This window comes from Drosophila biarmipes, chromosome 3R (genome assembly GCF_025231255.1).
Source record: "Drosophila biarmipes strain raj3 chromosome 3R, RU_DBia_V1.1, whole genome shotgun sequence".
NCBI classification, from domain to species: Eukaryota; Metazoa; Arthropoda; class Insecta; order Diptera; family Drosophilidae; genus Drosophila; species Drosophila biarmipes.
In genome coordinates this window covers 11,229,390-11,254,117 of record NC_066616.1, presented here as the reverse complement: position 1 = coordinate 11,254,117, position 24,728 = coordinate 11,229,390, and the positions used below count along the sequence as shown (strand labels likewise).

The 24,728-nt window shown below is 47.1% G+C and overlaps 1 protein-coding gene across 6 annotated transcripts in view; it reads right to left on the bottom strand.

Annotated features, from left to right (window-relative positions):
- Window positions 1-24,728, bottom strand: part of LOC108031058 (zinc finger protein 704) — a 114,766-nt gene that overhangs the window by 19,771 nt on the left and 70,267 nt on the right. For 4 of the 6 annotated variants that reach the window (XM_017104259.3, XM_050888983.1, XM_050888984.1 and 1 more), the window contains exons 3-4: window positions 23,618-23,718; window positions 23,321-23,538 (exon numbers count right to left, since the gene is read on the bottom strand). In XM_017104259.3, the coding sequence (XP_016959748.1) occupies window positions 23,321-23,538; window positions 23,618-23,718 (319 nt within the window). Of the gene's footprint in view, window positions 1-5,043; window positions 5,655-22,257; window positions 23,265-23,320; window positions 23,539-23,617; window positions 23,719-24,728 lie in introns of those variants that run through there. The other 2 variants (XM_017104264.3, XM_044090789.2) reach the window with 2 other exon arrangements.

The following is a 24,728-nucleotide window of genomic DNA, read 5'->3' as shown; positions in this document are numbered from 1 at the left end:
ACAACAGCAGGCGGGCGGTTAGGTGGAAATGATTGCTGCCACGGGGAGTGGGGAGCGGGGAGCGGGGAGCGGGGAGCGGGGAGTACTGTGCCACAACACTAGAATGGAGTACGAGTCTAAATGCATGGAGGCGACTCGGCACCCTGGCACCTGGCTCCTATTACATGCGCACTGCATTATTACAAAAGGCTCCGGCCAGCACACAAAAACACAGAAATTGCAAATAAAAGGTAATATTAAAAGCGGCAATTTTCCGCGGCAACAGCAACAGTAACAATTGCCCCGGGGCACCAAACCCAAACCCGAACTGCGGAGAAAAACACAAAAACATTGGACGATGTAAAAGTTGCCTTCGTTTTGCGTGCCATATGCGAGTTGGAAAGGATTTCCGGTTTTGTGCCGTGGCCTTTGTAAATTGTTTTGTTATGAAAATGCAGCGAGCGTCGATCTCAACTAATGGCCGGCTCAATATTTTATTTAATATGCGGTGGTAATGGTCATGTTTTATTTAAGCCTGGCCAGCGGGCGGAGGCAGCAGCAGACCCTGGGGATCAGGACCCTACGAACTGTCCTGGAGACCCAATGCACAAATGCAATAAGTCAAGGCGTTGCGATTGAAAAGGACGCAGAGGCTTAGGTAAACAAGGGCATCTCGGGGCGGACTTTTCATTTCCACTGGCCCCCCGGTGTATGCTTTGCGATTCCGATTCATACGCTCGAGATCAGGAATTCAGGACCTTATTGAACTCGATTCATATCGGAGGAATTTTCATAATCCGGCCAAGGCAAATGAAAACAGGAGGAGGTCCTGGCGCCGAAAAAGCGAAAAGAAAAGCCCGGCTGCCATTCAACTCGAACATATGGGGGTTCCATGTGGCATGGCTCTGGAGATGGTATAGGGATGGTATAGGGATAGGGATGGGGATGGGGATGGCAAACAGGATGCCGGCTGGAGTGGCAAATGGGCGGCGTGCATGTCGAGTATTTGTACACAGGCTTGCCCCGCTCAACTCGGTTGGGTTCGGTTCGGTTTCTGGCTGCCTTTAACCTCAAGTGCAGCATGGATCTGCTGCCACTCTGCCGCCTCCCGAGCCCTCATCCTCCCACCATCCCACCATCCACATCCCACCGTCCTACCATTTCTGGCCTGCTCCTGCTTCTGGACGTTTTAGCCAGGGCTTTGTTTTCGGGTTCGCCTTTGCTTGCCGCCTTTTTGCAACGTTTACGTTTTGCGCTCTTGCCCCAGCGAAGTTAATGCCGGTTGTTGTTGTTCTATATATACGCTCGTATACATAGTACTATGCGCCGGAGTGGTGGTGGCTGGTAGGCCTCCCGATGTTGCTCTTGCTTATCCTGTATGTCATTGAACCCAGTTAAGAATCGGCAGGGAACTCTCCACATGTACCTGGGATTGCATGTCAACCTAGGCAAAAATAAAACAGGGGAAGTAAGCAGCAGGCTCACTGGCAGAAAAACCTAAGCGATCTAAGGCCAGTAAGGTTATTTGGAGTCATCACACCTTTAAATGCCATCGGTGGCCTAATTAAACTTGGTTTGGTTATTTAAAAATATTAAAAAGCAAGGAGGTTCTGAAGTGTATAATATTCCATCATGTTTTAATATATTTCATAAATGATTAAACAAGTTTTTTAATAATACTTTACATTTTTAGGTATTTTACCGATTTATCAAAAACTGTTAGTATCATTTTTATTAAATTATTTTTCATTACTAATTCAAAAATTACTTATTCAATTTTAAGATGTGTTATTATATCTTTAATATTGTCTTTCTGTTGAACTCTATGAACTGTTATCTGAATTCTGTATCCTATAAAAGCTTACATATATTTATCAAGCCAAAACCCCACTTATTTCTCTCAGTGCTGGCACCGAAGGGCTGGATAGAAAAGTTGCTTTGCCCCCCTCCCGCCGCACTTGACTTTATGCGAGGTGCAGGCGAGGAGTTCGGGTGTTCGGCGGCGGAGGGCAGGACATGCCTTTGACAAGTTTTTCGCTTAATTTCCACAGCCAGAACAACAACAACAACAGCAACAACCAGGAGGACGGGGAAGCCAGGAGCAGGAGCTGTAGCATAAGCAGAAGCTTAAGCATAAATGCCAAAGTGGGGAAAAGTAACACAGCAGGAGAAATGTAAACAAAGTGCAGTTCCTAGTTGTTGCACATTCACCTCGATATTGTTTGCACCCGGCGCCATGGCAACACTTTTCCTTCGGCACACACATGGCAACCCTGGCGGGGCACGAACACTTTATTGGAATTACTTTTAGCCTTCTGTTGATGAAGGCCCTAAACAGAGGGCTCAATCATAACTACTAAACTTGCAGTTTTGGGCTTCTCTTTCTGCTGAATTTGCATTAGGAAGAAGGTCTCAGATCTATTCAACATCGATACTCGCTTTTCCCGGCACAAATTGCCGGCTAATAAGGATGGCAATGCATCTGCCAGATAAACGGAGTTGGGCTGGCAACTTTGTAGCCATAGCCGGCGGCCAATTCGTGCTTTAATGCACACATCACGATGGAATTTGGCAAACCTCTCTGCAGAAGGGGTTTCATAATTTTATGGCCGAGCTGGCGGAGAATAAAAGCAGCATCTATTCAGCACTTGTCCCGGGGCAACGCACAGACACACTCGCAGGGCGAGCGAGGAGTATCTATGAGGCTGCAACTGCAACTGCAACCCATTCCCATTTGCCGACATGTAAAATGATGCGTAAACAATATTCTGACGCATCATTAAAAACGCCTGAACGAGGCGGAGGGGCCTGGGATGGGTTTGGGGAATTATGAGGCCGGAGCCGTGGAGCTGATGATGCTGAATCTGAATCAGCAGCCGCTCCATGTCCACTTGGGAAATGGGGGGAGGGATTCGGCAGACCCGGGGGATGTGTAATGATCATGTTTTTTGCACACGGCGAACGCGATGATGATGACGCATGTGGTCAAGGAACTGCCCTGCCTCAACAACAATAACAAATTCTATTTTGCGGCCCCAGAAGATCGGGAATGGCATGGGTATGGGTATGGGTATGGGTATATACAGGGAGGGAGAGGGGTCTGGAGGAGGAGCTGGAGCCAAGTGGAGAACGGGATCGTCATGTCCACCTTCACGCGCTGCAATCGAGTTCAATTGCCTCGGCGAGTACGCAAGCGTTCTGCCCTTTCTCCATCTGTGTCCCCAGCTCACCCTGCATCCCATTCCCCGTTCTCCGTTCCCCACAACCCATCCCAATCCCATGCCCCATACCGCTGCCCCATCTCTCTGTGGGGAATACACGAACATGGCTGAATGTATCGCTTAATCGCTCGTTCGTTCCTCCGGCTGTGGGCTGTTGTTGTCTGAATCTGCCCCAGCCTCGTCCACTGCCTCTTCCTCTCGCCGATGTTGCAGTTGCACTCGGAGATGGAGATGGAGCTGAGGCTGGAGCTGGAGAAGCCGAGCTGGTGGTGCGGCGTGCTCACTGCTTATTTATGCTGATCTCTGTAATGAGATATAATGCCGGCCGGCCGGTCAAAAAAGACAGCAACAATGGTGGAGGCACAACAACCTGGCCAAGATTAAGACCGGGCCGGGGCAGCAGGAAAATGGCCAGCTAGCTGGCAGCTCCTAGGAGGCAACTGCCACCTGACCAACGGACAGCGAACCCAAAAACCTGGGCAAGCTAAAGGGTTACGTAGTGGAAAAAGAGAGAGCAGTTCCCCAGAGATTATCTGCCTTTAAATTAGCTTCATATGCTGCAACTCATATAGAATTATTAATATTATTCAATATAATAACCGATTTCCTGAGCGCAGTCAGCTTGAAAGATAGTAAACCACATAAAATACTCCTATATAGGTACGGATCCATTGTGATTGCCCTGGAACAAACATCATTATCAGCTTTTGGGACACAGTCATCATTACCAGTGTCATTATCGAGCTGCATTCGTGATTGTTGTCGCATGGGCTGGAGGAAGAGAACCTCTGGCAAGTAGCCATAGTCGCAGAAACCGAGTTGATAAGTCGTGCTCCGCGGAATCGGCGACACAAACGTAGCAGCCCCTGGAGTTCTGGATCTCAAAAGGTATAGCCACTCACGTATGCCGGCAGCAACATCACAACAGCAGCAGCAACATCGCAACGGCAACGGCAACGGCAACGGCAAGAGCAACCTCACTACAGCAGCAACATTTGCCCATATTTTGTGGAACTGACCTGGACAAGAATCGCCGAGGCAGACGACGACGCTGGAGTGACGAAGCGGATCCGAATCCGATCCTCAAGACGCTGACAGAATCAGCAAACAACAAATATTATGCATACAGCTGATTCAGATTGGAACGAATCTCTGGGAGGTGGCTGGATGGGATGGGCTGGAGTGGATGCAGTTGTGGCTGTGGGTGGAACGACGAGGGACGTGCTCCACCGAACTGAAGTGAACTCCATGCGTGGATATTAATGACCGGCCTCGACCCCGAGCGGCAACAAAAAACAACGAACGTGCCCAAGTAATAAAGAAATCTTTGCAGTGTGGCGCGGGGGCGGTCGGCTGACTAGATGGCTGGATGCCGGCTGCTTCTTGGAAAAAATGAAAAAAAGAGGGAAAATAAAGAAACGCAGCGCGAGGAAGCAATTGGCAAGCGCGTCGAAGAGGCGCATAAATTACGGCAACAAAACCACGTTCACATCGAAGTTGAAACAGTGGCGCTTTCCGGGGTGGAAATCAAGCAGGCAAAGTGCATTAAATTGTAGCTAGGAAAAGTACCACTGCATTTTTCATCAAAAGTTTAACATTTTTGAATTAAATAAATAAAATTTAATTAAAACACAAGACATGTTTACAGAATGTGTGGCAAAAAAAATCAATAAACCACTTCGGTTAGGTTTTAAGACTGTAAATCTATCATAAATAAATAAGACTTAAATCAAGCTTTTCTTTTCATTTTATTAATCATAAAACAGCTGATATTATTTATAAATTACTCCAAGATGATAAGATAAATGCAGTTCAAGGAATACCTATATAGAGATTATTTTTACCATCCCTGAGTCTAGTACTAGTTTGTTTATATATCTGTTGGAACCACAACCTCTAGGCAAGCCCCTTAGCAGTAATTTCAGAGCCCGCCCCTGTCTTGAGTCACCAGTTGAGGGAGTGAGATTCCTGGGCAGGAAATGCTGCGGCTTCTGCTGATTCTTCTGCCTGGTTGACATTGCCCCGAGCTCTCGGCGAGAACACTCCCATCAGCTGGTGCAGAAATTTTGTTTAATTTTTTAATTGCCCCGGCGGTGTTTTGTTCTGTTTGTATTCCCTTTTGTTTTTGTCTGGCAGCGCCAAGTTGGCAATTAAAAATGCGTAACGCGGTTTCTCGCAAGCCGCCTTTGTTCCTGCTGTTTTTTCTGCTATTTTGCGACCTAAGCTAATGAGTTGATTGCCAGTGCAATTCTTGCAAAAAAAAGCAATAAAGTACCTGGTTGAACAATTTTTACGCTCCTTGTTTCCTGTCCCATTGAGAATTGTGATTTCCACAAAAAACAAAAGCTAAGTAAGGGGGCGCACCCAGAAATTCAGAATTATGAGGGAGTGGGCAATCATATAATTGACGACTTACGGTTAACCAGATGTTCAAGCATCAGAGGGGAAACTCACCTGAAATTATAGGAAAAGAAAATGGAATCAATTAGTATGGAAATATTGTACATGCGATTCAGCCCCGGCTAAGAAGAACCCTTCAGCTAAGCTGCTCTCACATGTGTCCGTGCATATATATGCATATATAACTTTTGTTTATCTTATGAAAGTTTCTTTTCGTGGCTTTGGCCATGTTTACCAGCAGCAGGAAAACAGAAACAAAAACTGTTCGAGATGCATCTAAATTAAAGCAACAACAACCACAATGACAAGAGCCCGAACCGAAGGCAACAACTGAAATAAGCAGCTATGGACAATAGTTGTTGGCCGGATTGAAGGCAGGAGAATTGTCCAGACCAAAACCAGATGATAATAATGACGATGGTCGAGTGGAGTGGAGCACTCGGCGGCAGGGAGGAGCACGGAGGAGCCCGTGGAGGAACCTAGCCCAACATTGTTTTTGTTCTCGCTATCCCCAATCCACAGTCCCCAATCCGCGATGTGGCTGCTTTTCAGGTCGCTTTTCAGTTGCTGCTGCTGTTGTTTTTCGGTTTTATATCTGCGCCTCAGAATCATGTCGCGGAGCCAGTGAGCAACATGTTTGTGCAACTTGCGAGTGCTTCGGCACTCGGCACAGCAGCCACATCAGGCCCTGCACAGCAAAAAAGGGGCAGGTCTTAGGCAACAGGAACTGCTTGTGAATCATGTTGAATTCGGAAGAAATCTGCATTTCAACTTTAATTTAAAATCTTTTTGTCAACTATATAGCAAAAGAAAAGTAAGAAGCTTCACTTTAATTCTGTTAAATTTCAATCTATCAGGTACATTTTGTTAACCAATTTAAATATTTCATCTATAGTTATTTTTTATTATATTTATATTTTCGAGTGTTGCCAGCTGCTGCTGCCCGTGTGCCACATACACTGCCCCGTGTTGCTGCCGCTGCAGATAAGTTGTTGCTGCTGCTGCCGCTGCCACTTGCCATTGAAGTTGCTCATCAACTTTGGCTCACCACCACATGCGAATGCGAAAGTCGCCGCTTGTTGCATTTAGTCATCGCATCGCATAGTATACTATAAGTATCCCCCGGGTACTCCTGCCCCTGCGGAGCCCCGCCGGAACCCCTTCCCACCTCCTGCCCTCCAATCATCCTGCTCATTCGCTACGTTCCACTTCAACACCCGTCGACCCGGCACATTGCCTTTCCCACAGTGGCCGTTGCAAGCTGCAGAGTGCAACAGAGTTCGTTCCACTCGGCGGTGCCCCTCTGGCCGCTGCTTTGTTTTGATTTCGTGCAGTTTGTTTTGCTTTTCATATTTCTCCGGGATTTTGTATTTTGCTCATCGTTCGCGATGCACTCGGGGCCCCGATAATTGCAGTCAGGCGGGAAACGAGAGATGGCAAACGCGAAATGAGAACTGGAGAATGGGAAATGGGGATCGGGGATTGAGAAAAACTGGAACTGGATTGCACTCGTGACGTCACCGCGAGGGCATTCACTTTTATGGCAAAGCAACTGCAGCAGCAGCAACAGCAACATGTTGCCGACAACAATCTGTGGCTGCCACATTTGTCTTTCACCGCCGCCTCCATTGTCCGCTTTATGAGCCACGAAATTCAAATTTACACATCGATAGCGAAGCTCGGGAGCTGCACTCATTGTCACGATAAATCAATTGGCCTCTTGCCCCGTGCAACTGCGGCAGCAACATCGGCCGCACGGTAGCAACATGCAGCTGACACTTACGTATGTTAATGCTGACAAAAGAGCCGAGACAAGAGCAACACAATGGCCCCATCAATTCGTGGGAGAAAGTGCAGCCGATTGGCCATATATGCTGCCACATATGTATGCAACATTTCTATTATTTTCTTTTCTTGGAACCTCGAGCTCGTTTCGGCCGCTTGACCCCTTTTGGTGGAAAAACAGAGACCCCTCCTCCACTCAAATACAGATTTATATGCGGGTCGCATGCAAAGCGCCATGTCAACACACACACATGCCACGCCCCCTGCGACCCGCCGCCCCCTTCGTGACGCGTCAGTAATGCAATTATTTTGATTTTTGTTAAACACATTTCGCAGTAGCCTCCTGCCGAAGACAAGTAAACCTGGACATGGCATGGCTAGAGCAAATAAAAAGCGCCTCGGCTGACATTTTCATTGGAGCGGACTTCGGGCCACTGGCTGTTGGCCGTTTTCCGTTTGTGGGGATCATTAGGCGCACCCGTGGGCCATTAATTTGAGCCAGGCCGAAAAGTGTTTGCCAATATACGAAAACACGAAGCTAAAAAGGCCAGAATGTGCGGCTAGCAGGGGGAGGGAGGCAAGACAGCCACGTAAACGCAGCATTTAAGATAAATCCGCGTCGATAGCCGAGGCCCCGGGAAGAGTTGGCTGAAAGGAGCGGGAACAGGGAGCAGCTAGGGCCTAGAGCCCAGCAAAATGGCCATCAAGTTCAATGTAACGAAAAACAAGAACTGGAGTGAGAGCGAAAACGAGAACTTGGCCAGGCCTTCCACTTTTTGTACCCTTCTTCGAGCGGGGCATTAAAAACAAAGTAGAGGGGCCGAGTGCATAGGGGTTTTGGAAGGGTATGCCACACTATCGTGGCAAGTTCAATGCTCCATTTAGTCGGTGGACAGTTGCGCTGGGCGGTAAATCAGAAAAATCAACACATAAAAACTAAACAATCGCCTCATTAATTACAATTAGAAGTGTTTATTGCACAAGCGCGGCCATAAAACGGGGCGAAGCGAGCTCCTCTTCAAGGGGCTTGCGTCATCATCAATCTTTCGCGCAGAGAGAGTTCGAGGAGAAGATCGCAAGCCAGTCTTCGGGCGGAAGACCGGACTGGACTTCGAAGGCGGCGACACCCGTGGGGCAGCCTCGGGGGCAGGCTGTAGGATTCATCAATCAACAGCTGTCACAGCCGCCGGCAGCCGGCCGGTTCGCCATGTCTCCGTCTCTGTCCCGGGATCGGAGCTGTCTTCTGCCTTCTGTCCTCGGTCTTCGGTCTGCAGTCTGCAGTCTTCTGTCTCCTGTCCGCGGTCATCTGTCCAAACTGGGCTGTCACTCGGCGCGGCGCATGCGCAGCAGTCGCAGCCTCAGCCTCAGCCTCAGCCTCAGCTCCCCAGTGAATCTGGTAAAGAGTCTTGGCCAGAGTCAGCTCCAACTTCAGCTTCCTGTTGACCAAGTCCAGCGAGCAGCTCTCTTCTGAGTGGAAAATTGCCACTCGAACGGCTGACGGGCGTCCGCTTTTTATGCAAATGCCTCGCGGTAATTGTTGCACGAATATTGCATAATCATGACACATTACAAATGATCCGCCGATTCTGCAGCATGCCCCAGTCATCATCAATGTCACGCCTCATTAGCAACTGGAATCGGAAAAATCAGAAGCTTGCCCCTGTCACAAGCGATTTGTGTGTGTGGCAAGTACTTCCAGCGGGAGACTAGTACAATTTAAGCTTAAAGTTAGGACCGTTTCCAGGCCATTTGGCCTGTGTCACGCCCAACATTCTATTTTCAGGCCTTCTATTTCCCCGTCTGCTTCATCCCCCGAGCTGGCATCCTGCCTTCCATTAACCGGGACATCATTTATTTTTACCTTTTGACCAACACCTAACAGCAACTGGGCATTGGCTTTTTAAATATTTAAGCACCTGTCGCTTTGACAAAACGCTTTCCATGGCAACGCCCCTAAAGGGGGCGTGGCAGGGGTTCGGGGAAAAACGTGAATAAGAGAAAAGGGGAGCTGACCAGGAGGATTTGGCTCTCGGGCTTTCGGGCTATTCGACGTGTAAGCTGCGGAGAAAACATACCATCTATATGAGATGTCTATATCGAATGACAGGGGTTGGGGGGTGGGGAAAATGTCAGCGAGTCCCTTTTCTCATTTCCCCGCTGCAGAAAAGGGAGAGCATCCTTTGTGCCGTGTCAGCAAACTGGATTCGCAATACACAGCCATTTGTATCTGTGGCCCTGCCACACTTCTGATGCCTTATTTCCGTTTCCGGTGCTGCGAGCGGCATTTGGTGCGGCTACCGAGTGAGCAGATGGAGGGGCACTTTAATGTAATTGCGAATCTATGTGAAATATTCCTATTCCCAGCCGTCGCTCCGATCGAAAACTTGGTCAAGAGCCCGTTTCTTCCCCTGTCGGCGATAGCATTTGTGCATTACTCAGCGACGGAGTTGTGAAATTGCATTGTGCGCGAGCGGGGGTTCCATATAAATGCCGTAGATATTTCCCCGATTCCCAGGCAACCGGTTGTAGCTTATAATGATCCCTCGCCGCCGCCGCCGCCGCCTGGCACATTTCACTCATCTAATTGGCCAAAAGACCAGCCTCGAGAGGCTCGTGTGCGACATGTCAAAGTAGCATTTAACGGCTTTGATGTTTGTCAAATGGCATTTTAAACAAATGCAACTGGCACAGGGCAATAAAGGCAGGTAGCACCGGTGGCAGCATAAATAAATAGCGCTATAATTTACGCTTTTCAGGTGGAAATGGCACGCAATGTCCCCGTTCCCCCGCTTCTTCCCGCCCTTCCTCGCCTCTGCTCCGTTTTGTGTAATTATTTACTGCACTAGTTTGGGTGGGATTTATGAGTGCCGGGTTCCGAGTCATAAAGCAATAATTAGCTGGCTTACTGGTAGCGAGATAACAGCCAGAAAAAGAAACCCAACTCTGCTTATATTGGCAATGCAAAGAGTATAGGCTTAGTTAATTACAACACATGCTGTAAATAAATAGATGCAGATACAGATACAGATACATGGCTAAACCGGGCTGTTGTTGTCGAGTGGAAATGCATGTTAGTGAATAGTGAATGGCTGGAAAAGCCGTTCGACTCAGACAGCTTGACGCCAATGGCAGAGGCAGAAAGCTGCAAAAAAAGCGCCAGTGTAATGATGATGAAGCTTTTTGCAATGGCTACAATGGCAATTACCGAGTGCAGTGGAAATTCCCGTTGTCTGGGCAAAGTTTAAACAAAGGGGTAGCACTCGAAACTGCTGCGGTCGGATTTCGCAGAGGCGTTTAACAAACCCACGGATAGGAAATGAAAACGCTCATGACAGTGAGCAAGAAACCGCAGATCAGGCAGGAGCCAAGCATTTTGGCAAGCGGCTTACGAGATCCAAAGGCCGATGGCAGGTGCCAACTCACTGCCATCAATCTCAGGCGTCGTTGTTGCTGTTGACTTGTCAGAAACGTTGACACGCCATCTAGCGTGCGGTCGGGGCAACAGCAACAACACTTTGTAATCCTATTAACCCCTTGACTGCAATTAATCAATATTTCGGACGCAGCCACTTGACCGCTCGAAAGCGATTAAAAAACCATGATTGAAAATTGAGAGAACGGGAGATTGTATGCAATTTGTCGCACATAATTATTATAATACTTGAATAATATATTTAGGGCTTAATGGCAAGTCAATCAGCTTATGAAACTCTGTATGCTCATCGGGCCGCTGCAAATTGCCAGTTAATCCCCGATACTATTCGCATTTTATGCAGTTGGTTGTTGCCTTTTTCTCGCAAATTAGTGGCTTTCATTATAAGCTTTTTTTAATTTGATTTGCCAATTTTGTTTTGTGTGAATATTTTTATGATATTCCCTGTGTGGTTGGTTATTCGCTTGCTTTATTTTTTTCTGCTCGTTTTGCAGCCAAATCTTCAAGGCCATGCGCATTGAGTGACTCGAGTTTTTGCTTCGGTGTTTTCGCTCGGCGTTTTATATAATTTTTTCCCCCCTTTTGCTGGCTGTTTTGTTTGTCGGCTATTGCAACCTGTCGCAAATATTTCGACGCATTTGTTATGCTTAGCTTATTTCATTATGATGTATTTATAAATGCTGCAGTCATTCATCATGCCGGACCAGCGGTCGAACACCGAACACCTGAGCTTCTAGGCAGCAGCGCCCACATGCAGGTGAAACCGAACAGGAAGTGGGCCTTGAGCGCCGCTGGCCAAAAGCCATGAGCCATTAGCCGTAAGCACTCTAAGCCAAATCGCACTGCAAGGGCAAAAAGCAGAGACATATAGGTAGGTACCCCCACTTGATTCGTATTTTTGGCCTGACCGATTGCACACGGCGTCAAGGTTGCGCGCTTATCTTTCGGAGAAAGCGGTTCTACGGGCCATAAAATACCTAATTCCTCCGGCTACCGAGCCCCATCATCAATTGCAACCTGTTCCGAAGATGACGTGATCCCAAACACACACTAAGTGGTAATTTATCATTCGATGCTGGCTAGTCGAACAAAAAGTGTAAAAAACAGGAAACATAAACAGGTGAAAGGAGGGCCCGCGTTTAATTGGAAACGATATACAAATGCGCGTTAGGCACTGTCTACAGTTTACAATATGGCAAAAGCGAATGAACCCGCTCGCATTTAGCATTTGCCAGCGGTTGAATGCACTCTGCCCTGGAAACAGCAGTCACAAATCCCAATCTGAATTATTTATGTCTGGGGGGAGGGTAGAGTCGAAGGATCTGGGATCTTTTTCGATTTTTTTAAGTTTTTGGAGGGGGTAGTCGCTTGTTGGTTGGCCTGACACTTGTTATGCAAATGCCATTCAAAGGTAAACCGGCGAAGAGCGGATCTTGTGTGTTATTTTTGTTTTGAAATGTATCCAAAAGATACTGGGCGAAGTCAAGCGAACGGCTGTCGTCATTGGCAGGCGGATTGCTTGGCTGGCGTCACAACGCCGCTCTGACGACGTTTGCTATTGCTTTCCGGCATTGCAAGTCGCGCACGGGCAGCAAAATCTACAGTCCACAGCTACCGATACAGAGATACAGATAAATACTACTCACAGATACAGATTGAGCACCGAGAGGTACACCTACGGGCACAGATACGCTGGCCAGGCAAGCGCATTTTATAAATAGTTGCTGCTGTTGTTGATTTTCGAAATGTATGAGAGCAACAACAAGTTGTTTGCTGGCTTCTCCGCCGATATTTTTCTTTTGTCATTGCAAAATACGAAAATACAAATAAATACAAATTTTAATACGGAATACAGGGGCAAAAAAGAGAGCGAGAGGTTCGGAATTAAACGCAACGGGAAAGAGATAGCCGCTGAGCGATCGTTTTCACGACGCCGGCGGCGGCATTGACCGCTAGAATGCAATCAACCTAGTCCAAGGCCAAGTGGCCAGCGGTTTTTTTTATTATTATGATTATTATTAGGCCCGGAGGTGGGTGAGTGTGTGCGTGAGTGTATCTGCGAATAATTCGCGAATTTCGCGGCGCTGAAAAAAGTTCAGATCGCAATGGGCGGTACTTTCTGCCTCATGACTAATTGTTTCGGGCATTGATTAAGCATTCCAGGAACTGCATTCGCCATTCGGTTGCCAGGCGGGAAAATAAATCGGGGAAATTTCTCTAGTCTTTTTTTCGCCCATTAGACAGCCGACGTTTGTGCCTGCTAAGCAAATAGCTTTTATTGCATTGTTTGCACAAATTTTTTGGTGGCCAAACATTTGTGATTTATGCACTTTGCTTAATTGAAAAGCAGCGACAAAAAGCAATTTCGCCCCGGAATCGACTGAACCTGATTTATGTATCTCTATATATATTTTGCTTTAAGTACTGAGACCCGCATTTCATGACTACTGACGCATGCGGCCATTGAAGCGTTTAAACCAAGAAATAAACTGGGATTCAGCGGTCTCCGACTGTCTAGACACAGCCAAGTATCATTATGCTAATTAAAACAATCGAGGCGAGCTGAAGGATCAAGCATACTTTTGGGAGCATGAACCCCATAGAGGGGGCAACTTTCCAATCCGGTCGAATGGCTTGAGATTGAGACACCACCATTCGTTTGCAAAACTCGTCGGTGACATGTCAAGGTTATGCTGCCCACACGGATATGTTTAATAATAAAGTGGATAAATGCAGATAAGTGGCTTTTGGTATATGCGAGTCGCTTTTGCATTCTGTTTCACAGAAGTCAATTAAAGACATTAGCCTGTCCAAAGCGACAAATTACTCACCTGCAATTAGAGAGGCGAAAAGGAGCTGTGAGATGGTAATGCGGCCTGGCAATTTGAATAAGAAATCTATTTGCATTTTGCATTGGAAATGCCGCTTTCAATAATTATGATAATAACTGGTTTGCAAGGCCCGGCCTTTGTGCTGGCAAAAATCAATATATAAATCAAATATTGCTCATACGCCACGGCAGCCAGTCGCCATTTTAATACAAACAATCACCATAATGATGATGGCGCACGCAACGCAGAGGTTTTTCCACTTTACTTTCCTTCTTCCTGGCCTTACTTAGCGCGTTACTTTGGGGTGCATCCGGCGGGTCGACAAGTTTTCCAATTACCCGAAAAATAAACTGTGGCCGGGGGAAATGTCACGCAAGCTAACCTTGAAATCCTATCGATTTGCTGGCAAACTCAATTTGCAATTCGCTGCTGTTGCTGCTGCTGCGTGTAATTGGCCGGTCTTAATTACATGCGAAAGTCTAGAGAGTTGGAGAGCGTGGGCCGGGCTATAATTAAAAGCATTCCCGATCTAAAATTCGCCAGTCCAAGAAAAGAAAGGGCTGGGAAAGGAGTTTCCCAGAGAGAGTGGGGCATGCGCAGGGCCTTCCGCTCTCCGCGGGAGAGTGGAAAATGCGCGGGAAACCCGAAGCGTTATTTATGACGACCCACTGAACCACTCTGATGACGTTACTGCTCCTCTTTTCCGCTTCTCGCTTGCGGAAAACCGGGGAAGGGGCAAGAAAGGAGGGCTGCGTGGGTTTTTCGCCGCAACCCTTAAAAGTGTTGCCCATATTGATTTTCCTCGGTGTGTGTGTGTGAGGGGGTGGTTCTCTGCCGCTGCTGCTGCCTCTGCTGCTGCCGCAGTCGGCTTTTCTCGTTTTTCATGTCTGCCCTGACCTTGAATACATTTGCAATTCCTTCATGCGCTGCCAACCAGTGTGTGTGTTTGTGTGCCTCTGTTTCTGTGTTTGTTTGTCGGAATTTTGCCGCTGACTTTGCCCAACTTTTCCATTTCCCCCCTTGGCCACTCTGCCTTTGGTCAGAACCCCATTGATGGGGCTTTCTTCGGCAGCTGTGTATTTGTTGTCATGACAAATTTGGTATGCAAAAAATAAGCAGGCAAAAAACGCAAAGAATGGGATATTCTGTCATGTTTGCCTGCTTAGGTGGAAATGAATTGGCTCTGACTTGTTGCAAACATTGTGGAGAATAATTTGTTTGCCAAGATGTACCGAAATGTGTTGATTTGCGTGGTGAATGAGCTTTAAAAATATAAATTATGACCGCACAGCGTTGGTTAAATCCGTGAGTGTATATGTCTCATGCAGTCTCGTGATTTATGGCGAGCGAGAAATATATATGGTGATATTTTTCTCCCTCGCAGCCCGAAGTGTATTTGTTGAGCTTGACTTTTCTCCCGTTGGCCATTACATTAGGCCAAGTGCTCCGCACTTTCTGCCCTGACATTGCCGGCATTTGAATTTTAATGCAGTTCTCCCGCCCACTGCTGCCTCGCTCCAGCGCATGGGGGTGGCACTCGTGGGGGGCTTTCCATTTATATACACGGGTATATGTATCCACAGTTCGCAGAGCTTGTAGCGACGCAGAGAATTTTAAGCTCTGAGGCGTGCCAGGGTCGTTGCTCTGCTTTAATTAAGCCGGCCTCCTACTGTCCCGCCCCTTCTGATCCACCCTCTTTGATCCACCGCCCCTGACCCGCCCCCAAATGCAAATGTCAACGAGCTGCGGCTGCCTTTTCCGCCCACGACACAGAGCGCTTGTTGCGCTCACGAGAAAAGATCCATCACAAATCAAAATGATATATCAAATTTGCACTCTGCCTGGCATTTTAATTATCTTACAAGACTCGGGATGGGGTTGATTTCTTTAGAATTGGGTTTTATTCCGAACATACTATAATTCTGTAAGTAATAGTAATATTCATTTCTAAGAAGAAAAATTAAGGTGTTGTTTAAATACCATTATTATCAAGAATTTTAGGTTTGAAGGCCTCATTCTATGAGATACAAAATAAACAGTTGATATTTCCTTTAGTGGTGATAAAGCTTTACGTGCCACGTGCCCTGGAACTCGGTTCCCAATCCATCAGTAGCTCAAGCCCCGGGTACTAAATCCTCGAATCTCCCCGGCAGATGAAACAAAGTGCACAGGTGTGTGCCATAAAGATCATTTGTTTGGCAAACCCCACTCGCCCATCGCCGTTCGCCAGAGTGATGTAAGCAGGGCACTTGGCGCTCCATTGTTTGCGGCTGCATTTGTTTTCCCACTCGACAAACACCCACTGCCACCCCCTGGCGGTGCCATAAGGCAGTTATAGCAACACCCCGCCCCGATCAGTCAACTAAGCGTATAATTAACGAAGATTGCCATATCAAAAGGCAAAACAGCCAGCAACAAAACTGCGCCCGAGAGCGACTTGCAAATGAAATCACCTGGCGGCCTGAAGTCGCTGCTGCTGCTGCTGCTGCGGCTGCCGCTTGTTTGGCTTTTAATTATGGCGACTGCGGCGACGCCAACAATAAATTTTCGATATATTCACATTTTATATATAAGCATACTGGTATGCCAAGATATGTATGTTTGCAGCAGGGGCAGGGGGCGCCTGCAAGATCGCACGTTTGCATATTCATGGCATTTCGCGTTATTAATTCATTTTGCGCAATGCGAAAATTAATTAGCCATGAAAAGTGAATCGACCGCAAAACAATTCCAACGGCGATGCACTCACATTTCCAAATGTTTATTGTACAATTAAGAGGGGAAAAGCCAGCGCCAATAATCTCCACTTTTGGCCAAAGTGAGGCGTTTAGATTTATGGCCGAAGCATACATATATCATTGCTGGTTTGCTTTGAGAATGTCTCACCGAGAATAAATGGAAATTTAAGTATGAGCGAAAATACATGTGTTGTCATTAGCCAATGATTTAGCCACCGAATAAATCTCATAAATATTGTTTGCTCTATCTCCGTGAATGCAGCTCATTATGAGGAGGTTATTTGGGGGGGAATAAATTAAGACACTCGAAATTAAGTGGTTCTCGGAGATCGATGGCTCTGCATAAAAGACCGGTGGGAAGTGGGCTTCAATTGGGTTGATAAGGAGTGACATCAGCGGCGGAGCCTTCCTTGAGCCGGAAATTTAATATAAATAGCTGTGGACCCATACAATTTGCGGCCAGAATGGCGCTACACCATTTGCCATTTTCCCACTTCCATTTCCCGCTATCGACGACGTCAGAGCGGCAAAAGCAGCAGGAAAACCAAATGCAAAGCCAAACTGCATTGGTGTGCGAACACGTGCCGTTGCACCTCCCAGCCCCCAGCCCCTTTTCGCCACCACTGCTGCATCATCCCCACTTATCTCCCCCCGTGTGTGTGTGTGTGAGTGCGGCGAGTTGAGCGGAAGTGAGTGAACTAAGCAGCTGCGCATGGCGAAACCGAGAGAGCGCGCGAGAGAGGGAGCGGCAGCGCGGCAGAGCGGCGAAATGCACTTTCATGGCTAACGGTTGTTGCGCAACACTAGCTTTTTGCCGGCCGGCGCAATGTATTCGCTGCAACAGTGTGGCATCCGCGTGCACATCCGCATGCGGTGCCTCTGTGTGCGTGTAACCTAGAAAACGGAGCGGCGCGCGTGTGTGGGTGAAAAAGTACAGCCACGACAACAGTTGCAAGGGCCGCCATTTTGTTGTGTACCATGCCCCGAAACTAGGCCAATTCGCCGGGCTGCTGCCCTCGTTCGGCTCCTTGCACTCCCATTATTCCGCTGATCTAATTGTGACCCCTCGAAAGGCTTTGTGGGAAGGGCGGGTGGAAAAGCGCCCGGAAAGTGGGCGAAAAGTGCTGTTGTTGCTCGCTGCTGGCAAAGTGAAATCGAAATTAAAGTGCCGTGTTTGTCGGTGTGTTTCACTGGCTCGTGGCAAACTGTTTGCCAAAAGATGTTTCGCAAACATTTCGATTGCATGCCTTCTGACCACAATGTAACTCGCCGAGAACAATTTGTTCTTGTCGGTGGCTTTAGCCACAAGGGGACAAGGCATGTGCTACAGCAAAAGATACTGTGGGGAAAGGTGAATCACAAATAAGCTATATAATCTATGAAATTCAAAAAAGGCATGTATCTTTATTATGAGCACTTATCAAAATAATATCAATGAAACAAGCTAAAATCTAGACCGCTGGCACCATTTCTGGCGAGTGCACTGCTTTTCCCTGTTGATATTTATACTGTATCATGCAAGTGCACATATTGAATCTGGCCATAAGCAGAAGGCTGGCAAAGTGTGTCAGAGGCGCGGGCCCGAGCCCAATGCCAAATTCCGCATTCGGCGAAGCGTTTTTCTTTTTCATTTTCGACCGCTGCCAATGCGGATGACAGCGGTACAGTGCACTCACACACGTCAAAGCAGCGCTAGGGAAAACTTTACTTGGCGGTGGTCTTTCCCTGATTTCCCCTCCTTTTCCCTCCGTACACCCGGGCTGCGCCGAAGTGATGACAAATATAGCATGAAATGGCCAGGTTAAAACTGCAGCAAGCCAGAAACAGCGGCCGCAGCACAGACACAAAAGCCAAACGGAAACGAGGCCAAACGATGAGCCAGAGCTTTTGGCTCGAGTGTCCGCTTCGTTTTGTTTCGCTCGTTTTTGTCACCTTGAACATGAAAATTGGCGCTGCATTTGTTGCTCTGCCCGTTTTCCGCTTTTCCGTGCGCCGTGCGCCGTTCGCCGCTTGCATTTGCACTTGGCACAGATCGCGACCCGTGGAAAAGCCAACTACTGAATATTCATTTTTCCAATACCGCCGCTAACTGCGTATGTAGAGATATTTTCATGGCACTTCTGTTTTGCTCCCCCACATTGCCGTTTTCCATTTGAAATTGCCATTTGCCCAAGTCACACTTCTGCAATTATGACAAATTTATGAGTTCGTTTCTCCCACACGCACGAGTGCCCAATGTTGTGTGTGTGCGGATCTCTGGGCACTCCTGCAACTGACTTTTGACGGATTGCCTTAGCCATTTCCTCAGCTTGTTGAATGCAACAGACGTGAGGCATTTGTCAATTCTGGCGATAAGTTCAAACGGTAGTTTAGTTTTAAAAATACCCAACTATTTTCGCAGTATAATTTCACGATAAACCATGGCACATTCCTTTAACCCTTGTCATTTTTTAGTTTTTAGTCGTTTTCTCAGTTGGTTAATGGGTTTCCTTGTCTACCGATGGAATTTCAATTTATAACGTGCCTATGGTAAAGGCGATTGTGATGATTCATCTTATATTCCACGCTAGCTAATCGGTTATTATTTTTACAAGAATAAAGATAGGGCTGACCGTGTTTTTTGCCCTGAACCCTGTGTTTTCCCTTGCCCTGCCATCGATTGCAGTTCCTTGAGCTGCGAGGTGTAGGCTGCCCGGCTGTCAGTCAGTTGCGCTGTCATTTATTCTGCTTAAGGTGTAATTACATTTGTGCCCAGCTGGTTCGCCTCTCAGTCATTACTCATACGCCCCGGGCCCGAGCCCCTCTGCCGAGCCCCAGCCGGGTTTACCTAATCTACCAACGCAGCCAAGATGTCGACACTTTGGCCAAGTCATTTGCAATTGTTAGTGCCCCACAAATTGCAAATCGCGGGAGGAGGTGCTGCAAACTGCGGGGGGGTCATCCAAATGGCTTTTAGCAGCACAATTAAGTTTTAATAATAACTCAATAAAGGCGAGCGGCAAATGCGAACGAAAGGAGAGTGCCAAAGCGAAGAAAAATGACTTGTAGATAAATTTAAATCGCTTCCTAATCAGAATTCAAGGCCAACAGCCATATGAGTGAAATTAATACACACGACTGCGATGCTGACGTCGATCTATGCTCTTTGTACAGAGTGCCAGAGGCAGCAATTGTTAGGTGTTCAGTTCTGTTTTCTGCTTTCGGATTTCAGATTTCAGATTTCTGTTTTCTGAGACTGTGAAACTGAGGTGCTCGAGTGTGTGGTGTTTTGTGGTGAGTGAATGTTGACTCAAGGTTGTTGCAGAGCCCCTCAAAGGCACTCGTACGGATTTTAATTAAATTCTGCCTTATTTCTGCGCTGCTCTCCTCTGGGTTTCGGTTTAAAAATAAAAATAATTTGCAGAAAGTTAAGCGAAGACACGCGAAGGAAATAAGGCACAGCCAAAGCGCAGGTGAGGTGCAAACGAAAATCATAAATAATACAATTTAAACTTGTTTCAAGTGCGGTAGCTGTTTAAAAATAAGTGCAGATGCAAATGCTGCGCTGCTGTGGGCTGCACTCATAAAAAATGTAGCCCGAACATTAGAAAGGTGACATAAGATTCAGAAGCAAAAAAATAAATATTCTTTGATTTTCTATATAAGGAATAGTAAGCCAAACATTTTTCTCATATTTTTCTAAAAGCAGCAAATCATATTTGGTTCAAAATCGTAATAAAAAATTATACAAAATTCGTATAAATATCCTTATTATTTTATTTTCCATTAAAGGCTACCTTAAAGCCAAAGCAATCCTTAATCGTTATAAATAATGCCACTCTAATGCTTCTGCCTTTGAAGGCAGAACCCTGGCGTATTTCTTAGCGTTTGGCTTTCGTTTTTGAAGAGTGTGCCCCCTCAGCTGCCAGCTGCAAAATGCGCGCACATTTGTCAAAAAAGGCCAAAGCAGCTAAGCCAAGGCTCACACAGACACGTGTGCCGCGCCAAGTTGGCTGGCCGCGAATGCAGTTCCGCCGCCCCATGCCTCCCCCTCGGCACCCTCTCCCCCTGCCGCCGTTTTTGTTTGTGTTTCAACTGTCAGGCATTGCGAAAGCTTAATGCCAGCTAACCGCAACGCCAGCCGCTCATCCGCCCCCTTCCGCCGCCCAGAGTGGGAGCCCCTTGCGACGCCGCCCCTGAATCACCCGCCGCGCTGTCTGCTCGGTGCACTATAATTTGCCTGTTTGCTTGGGCTTTGCCGCTTCTGTTGCCTTTTGATATTATAAAACAAATTAGTTGGAAAAAACACAGCAAATTATAAACTGTGCCATACTGTGAGTTGGAATTTGAAAAGTTTATACTGAGTGGGGAGAGAACTGGCGTGTGCAATTAGCCGCGTCTACAAAGTGAATGCTGATGCTGATGCGGCCGAGCTCTCAAAGGGTTGGCCCCCAATTAGGTCGCAAAATTGGAGAATTCAGGGGAAACTCTATGAGATCCAGTCGGGTGGGAGTTGTCACCGCCAAACGCTGGTTCTGATTGCTCTTGTCGTGGCAGTTGGCGTTTTAATTTCCCCTCCAGGATTGACTTGTGGCCTTTCCCCTGGCGGCCATCGCGAACTCCATGTGTGCTTGGAAATTAATGGGCGGGTGTTTAACCACCCATTGCGGTTGGGGTTGGGGGTTGCCTTGGGTTCGCCTTAATGGGACTGCAATTGCAAAGGGCCTTGATTAAAAGGCAGGCTCCGTTGGCCCTGATTGTCACGGCTGGCGGTAAATGGTAAACGGCGACTGGCGAATGGCGAATGCACATAAATCTGCATTTTAAGTAATAACCCGCACGATTGGTGACGATCCAGCCGCCATGAGTCGACCCTCTGGTGCCTCACGACAGTTTAAGTCTATATAATATCATTCCATTTGAATCGCATGACGACGGCGTTTTGGGCCGCGAAGGTTAATCATCGATGCATCTGGCAGCACGCGCCACGGTGCGTATGAGCAATGTCAGCTGGATGCCATTACGTATGCGCCACGTGGCCGCCTTGAAGATCTCCCCCACTCCGCCGCCGGACTCGAGTGCATTCTGATGCGGCACATCACACAGCTGACAACTGACAATAATTGCGCACAATTAGACATTAATTGCATTCGTTCTCGGCCCGGCAATCGCGCTTCTATCCATCCATCCATCTATCCGCTCATCCATCCAGCTGGCTTGTGTTTCGCTGGCCAGCGAGATGCGCGATGCAGGCTGCAAGATGCGGAAACGCGGCATATATCTTTTCAATTAACCAGCCACGCCTTGGCAAAATAAACTTTTCCATTGTGCTCGCCTGTGCATTTGTTTGTTTTTCTGCCCAGCCCCCGAACAGCGGTGGGCGTGGTCGGCTGGCTCTGACATAAATTCAAATGCGCATTCCCAGGCGCAGACATTTTTTCATTTTCTATTTTTTCGTAAGACTGACGGAGCAGGAAGTTTGACTCTGTGGTCAGCTTTTTCGGCTCGGTTGTGCAACAGGTATGGAAAGTGAAAGTGCAACTGCTGGCGGCGGAGACTCGAGAGCGTTTGACTAATTGAAATGAATCGAAAATCGGTTGGACTTGGGCGAGAAGTCAAGATGTTATGAGGAGTCCGGCCTTTTCCCTGGCTAGCATTTATCAACAGATATAGATACAATCTGAAAGTTGAGTCATCTCGATTGAGCGACAGATCATTAGATATTCTAAACAAAACCCAGATTATTTAAAAATCAAAGCGTTGACTTTCTGATTTAAATAATATTTTGTCGGTAAGCCCGCACTTTGAAAAGAAGAAGTAAAATGATAGTACAGCATTTTTAATATAATTTTCGATCAAACACTCTGATACAAATATAAATATATAAAATTACAAATTTAAATTTTAAGATTTGAATTAAAAACAAATTGTGCATGATTTTATTTGAAAGTATTTAAATGTTATTTATATATACTTTAAGCATTTTTAAATGTTTAATACAATTTATATACTCAAATTTAAAATGATTGTTTACATTTTTTTTCAATGAATTTTTGACAGTAAATATAATATTTTTAAATTTGTGTGGTACTGTATTCTTCCAGTGTATTTGGGGCTTGACGGCGTGTAAACATATAACCGCCATATGAAAATCTAATCAGACTTTCAAGGTTAGCATATTCACCGCGGCTGCTGCTCACTTCGATATTTGTTCTTGCCGCCGCTCGTTGTATCTGGGTTTTGTGTGTTTGCTGTTAAGAGCCCTTAAAAGCTCTAAACGAAGTAGCCAAACACACGAGCGGGCGAAAAAGCGTAACTAGTTGGGCAAACAAACGGCAGAAGTTGGTTTTTCGAAGGGTGGGGGCCGCTCGTTTTGTTGGTTTTCAGTTGCGCAAGTTTTGTGTCGGTTCTCGATTTCGATTTCGGGCTTCGGCCCTTAAAGCTCAAACATAATTAATTAAAGAGCCAACTCTGTGGGCACACATGTCTGCAAAGCGGAGGGCTAACCCAGGGGAGGGGCTATTGATTTTCTTCGCAAGTGTGTTGGTGTGTGCTGGCCAAGTTAACGAGCTGCTGACATTGCCCTTTTGTGTGATTGATGCGCTGGCATTCTGCGGGGCGAGAATCGTTCCCGACATTTATTTGAGTTTTTATACCCATACTTCTTTGCCAGCACTGCGTATGAGTAATGTGCACTGCCAAATGGGCGATTTGTGCGGCGGTGGCGGGGCATCGAGCATACGCCGTGTTGCCGTGCCAAGAACCGACCGACATTTGCATAATTATGGCAATTAAAATCTATACACAAAGTTGCAATTAAAATGCAACAAAATGTCACGCTCCACCGCCGCCAACCCAGATTCCTCTGACCGCATTCCTGTATCTAGATTTCCTACGGCTGCATCTAGATCTTAAGTTCTAGGGGGCAGGTATTGAAGGCACTGAGGCACTCACCTTTTTCTTGCGCTCCTCCTTGAAGTCGATAACAATGCCCTCGTCCGAGGTGGACACCGATGTTGTGCGTATGCGTGCGTTGGCCGCATCGTGGGGCGACATTATGTTGTGGGGGCTGTGGTGGGCGTGGCCGTCGTCGCTCAGGGGCGGCGAGGCGGAACCGGAGCTCCAGGAAGCCGACGAGCTGCTGCCGGGACTCGAGCACTTGTCGGCCATTGCTGGGGAATGGGTAGAATTAATGAGAGAGTCAAAGGGGCGGGGTTGGGGTCGGGGTTGGGGGTCAGGAGGATGACCTACAGCCATGCGGGCTCTGCAGCTTCATCGATGACAGAATCTCGGCGGCACGGCATGTCTCCTCGTAGCTGTCCTGCGGATCGCTGGGCGGACGTTTCCGTTGACTGGAAGATAGGATGGTAGAAATAAAGGCTTAGTCGGTTGTGTAGGAGAATATAAACTAAAAGTAACATAATTGCTTAAAGGGATTGGGGTATTTGAATACTTATTCATACCTATCTTAACCATGTTGTAAACAACATATATGTTTATGTTATAGCATTTACTTGTATCATTGTTTTTATGACCCACAAATGTAGTTTGATAAGTGAATCAGGTAACTGAATACGGATTTATCCTTTTTTCTAACAATTACCATAGATAATAGGGTAAATATTATAATCATGGTGACCTACTTTTATCTTACAAGTACTTCAAACAACCCCCTCTCATTGGCAAATCCATTCCGGCCTGAGCATTGACCCAGTTTTGATTCTTGATTTTATCGGCCACCCCCACAAGCACTCATCTACATACAGAAGCTAGAAACTGGCCGATAAAGATATAGACACGCAGGCAGCGGCTTGGCTCGACATCAAAGCCGACCGCCCATCGCAGTAATTTGCACAGCAACAATGCCCCGAGGTCTTTTCAGCGATAATCGCCTCGGGCGGCATTTCAATGCAAAACATCGCTAAACTATTTTTCCATTTAACTAATTTCTGTGGCCACTAAATTCCGCTGAACTGCCGCCCATTGTGTGCGTGCGTTATTGTTTCGTCATTAATTGGCCTCCTTCCGATGGCCTCACATATTTGAGGCGACGTCAGTCGGTCCGTCAGCCAGTGAGTCGGTAGATTTCCCAGACCCGATGGCTTTTCCAGCCAGCCAACTTTAAGCTAACCTTGGCGCAACCTTCGCTGGCCCAATCGGCGAAAATCCTTATGAACTTGGCGTTGTTTGTGAGCTAAAAAGCAAATTGAACAAAGGAAGCCGTCAACAATGGCGCGGGGATGACCATAAAGACGCGACGCTCTCGTAAATTCAAAACATTTGAAACGGCAGAACTGATTTGGCATACCCGCCATAATCAGGCGGAGTGCGCTCCCCTCCCCTGGTCAAGATCATTGAGTTA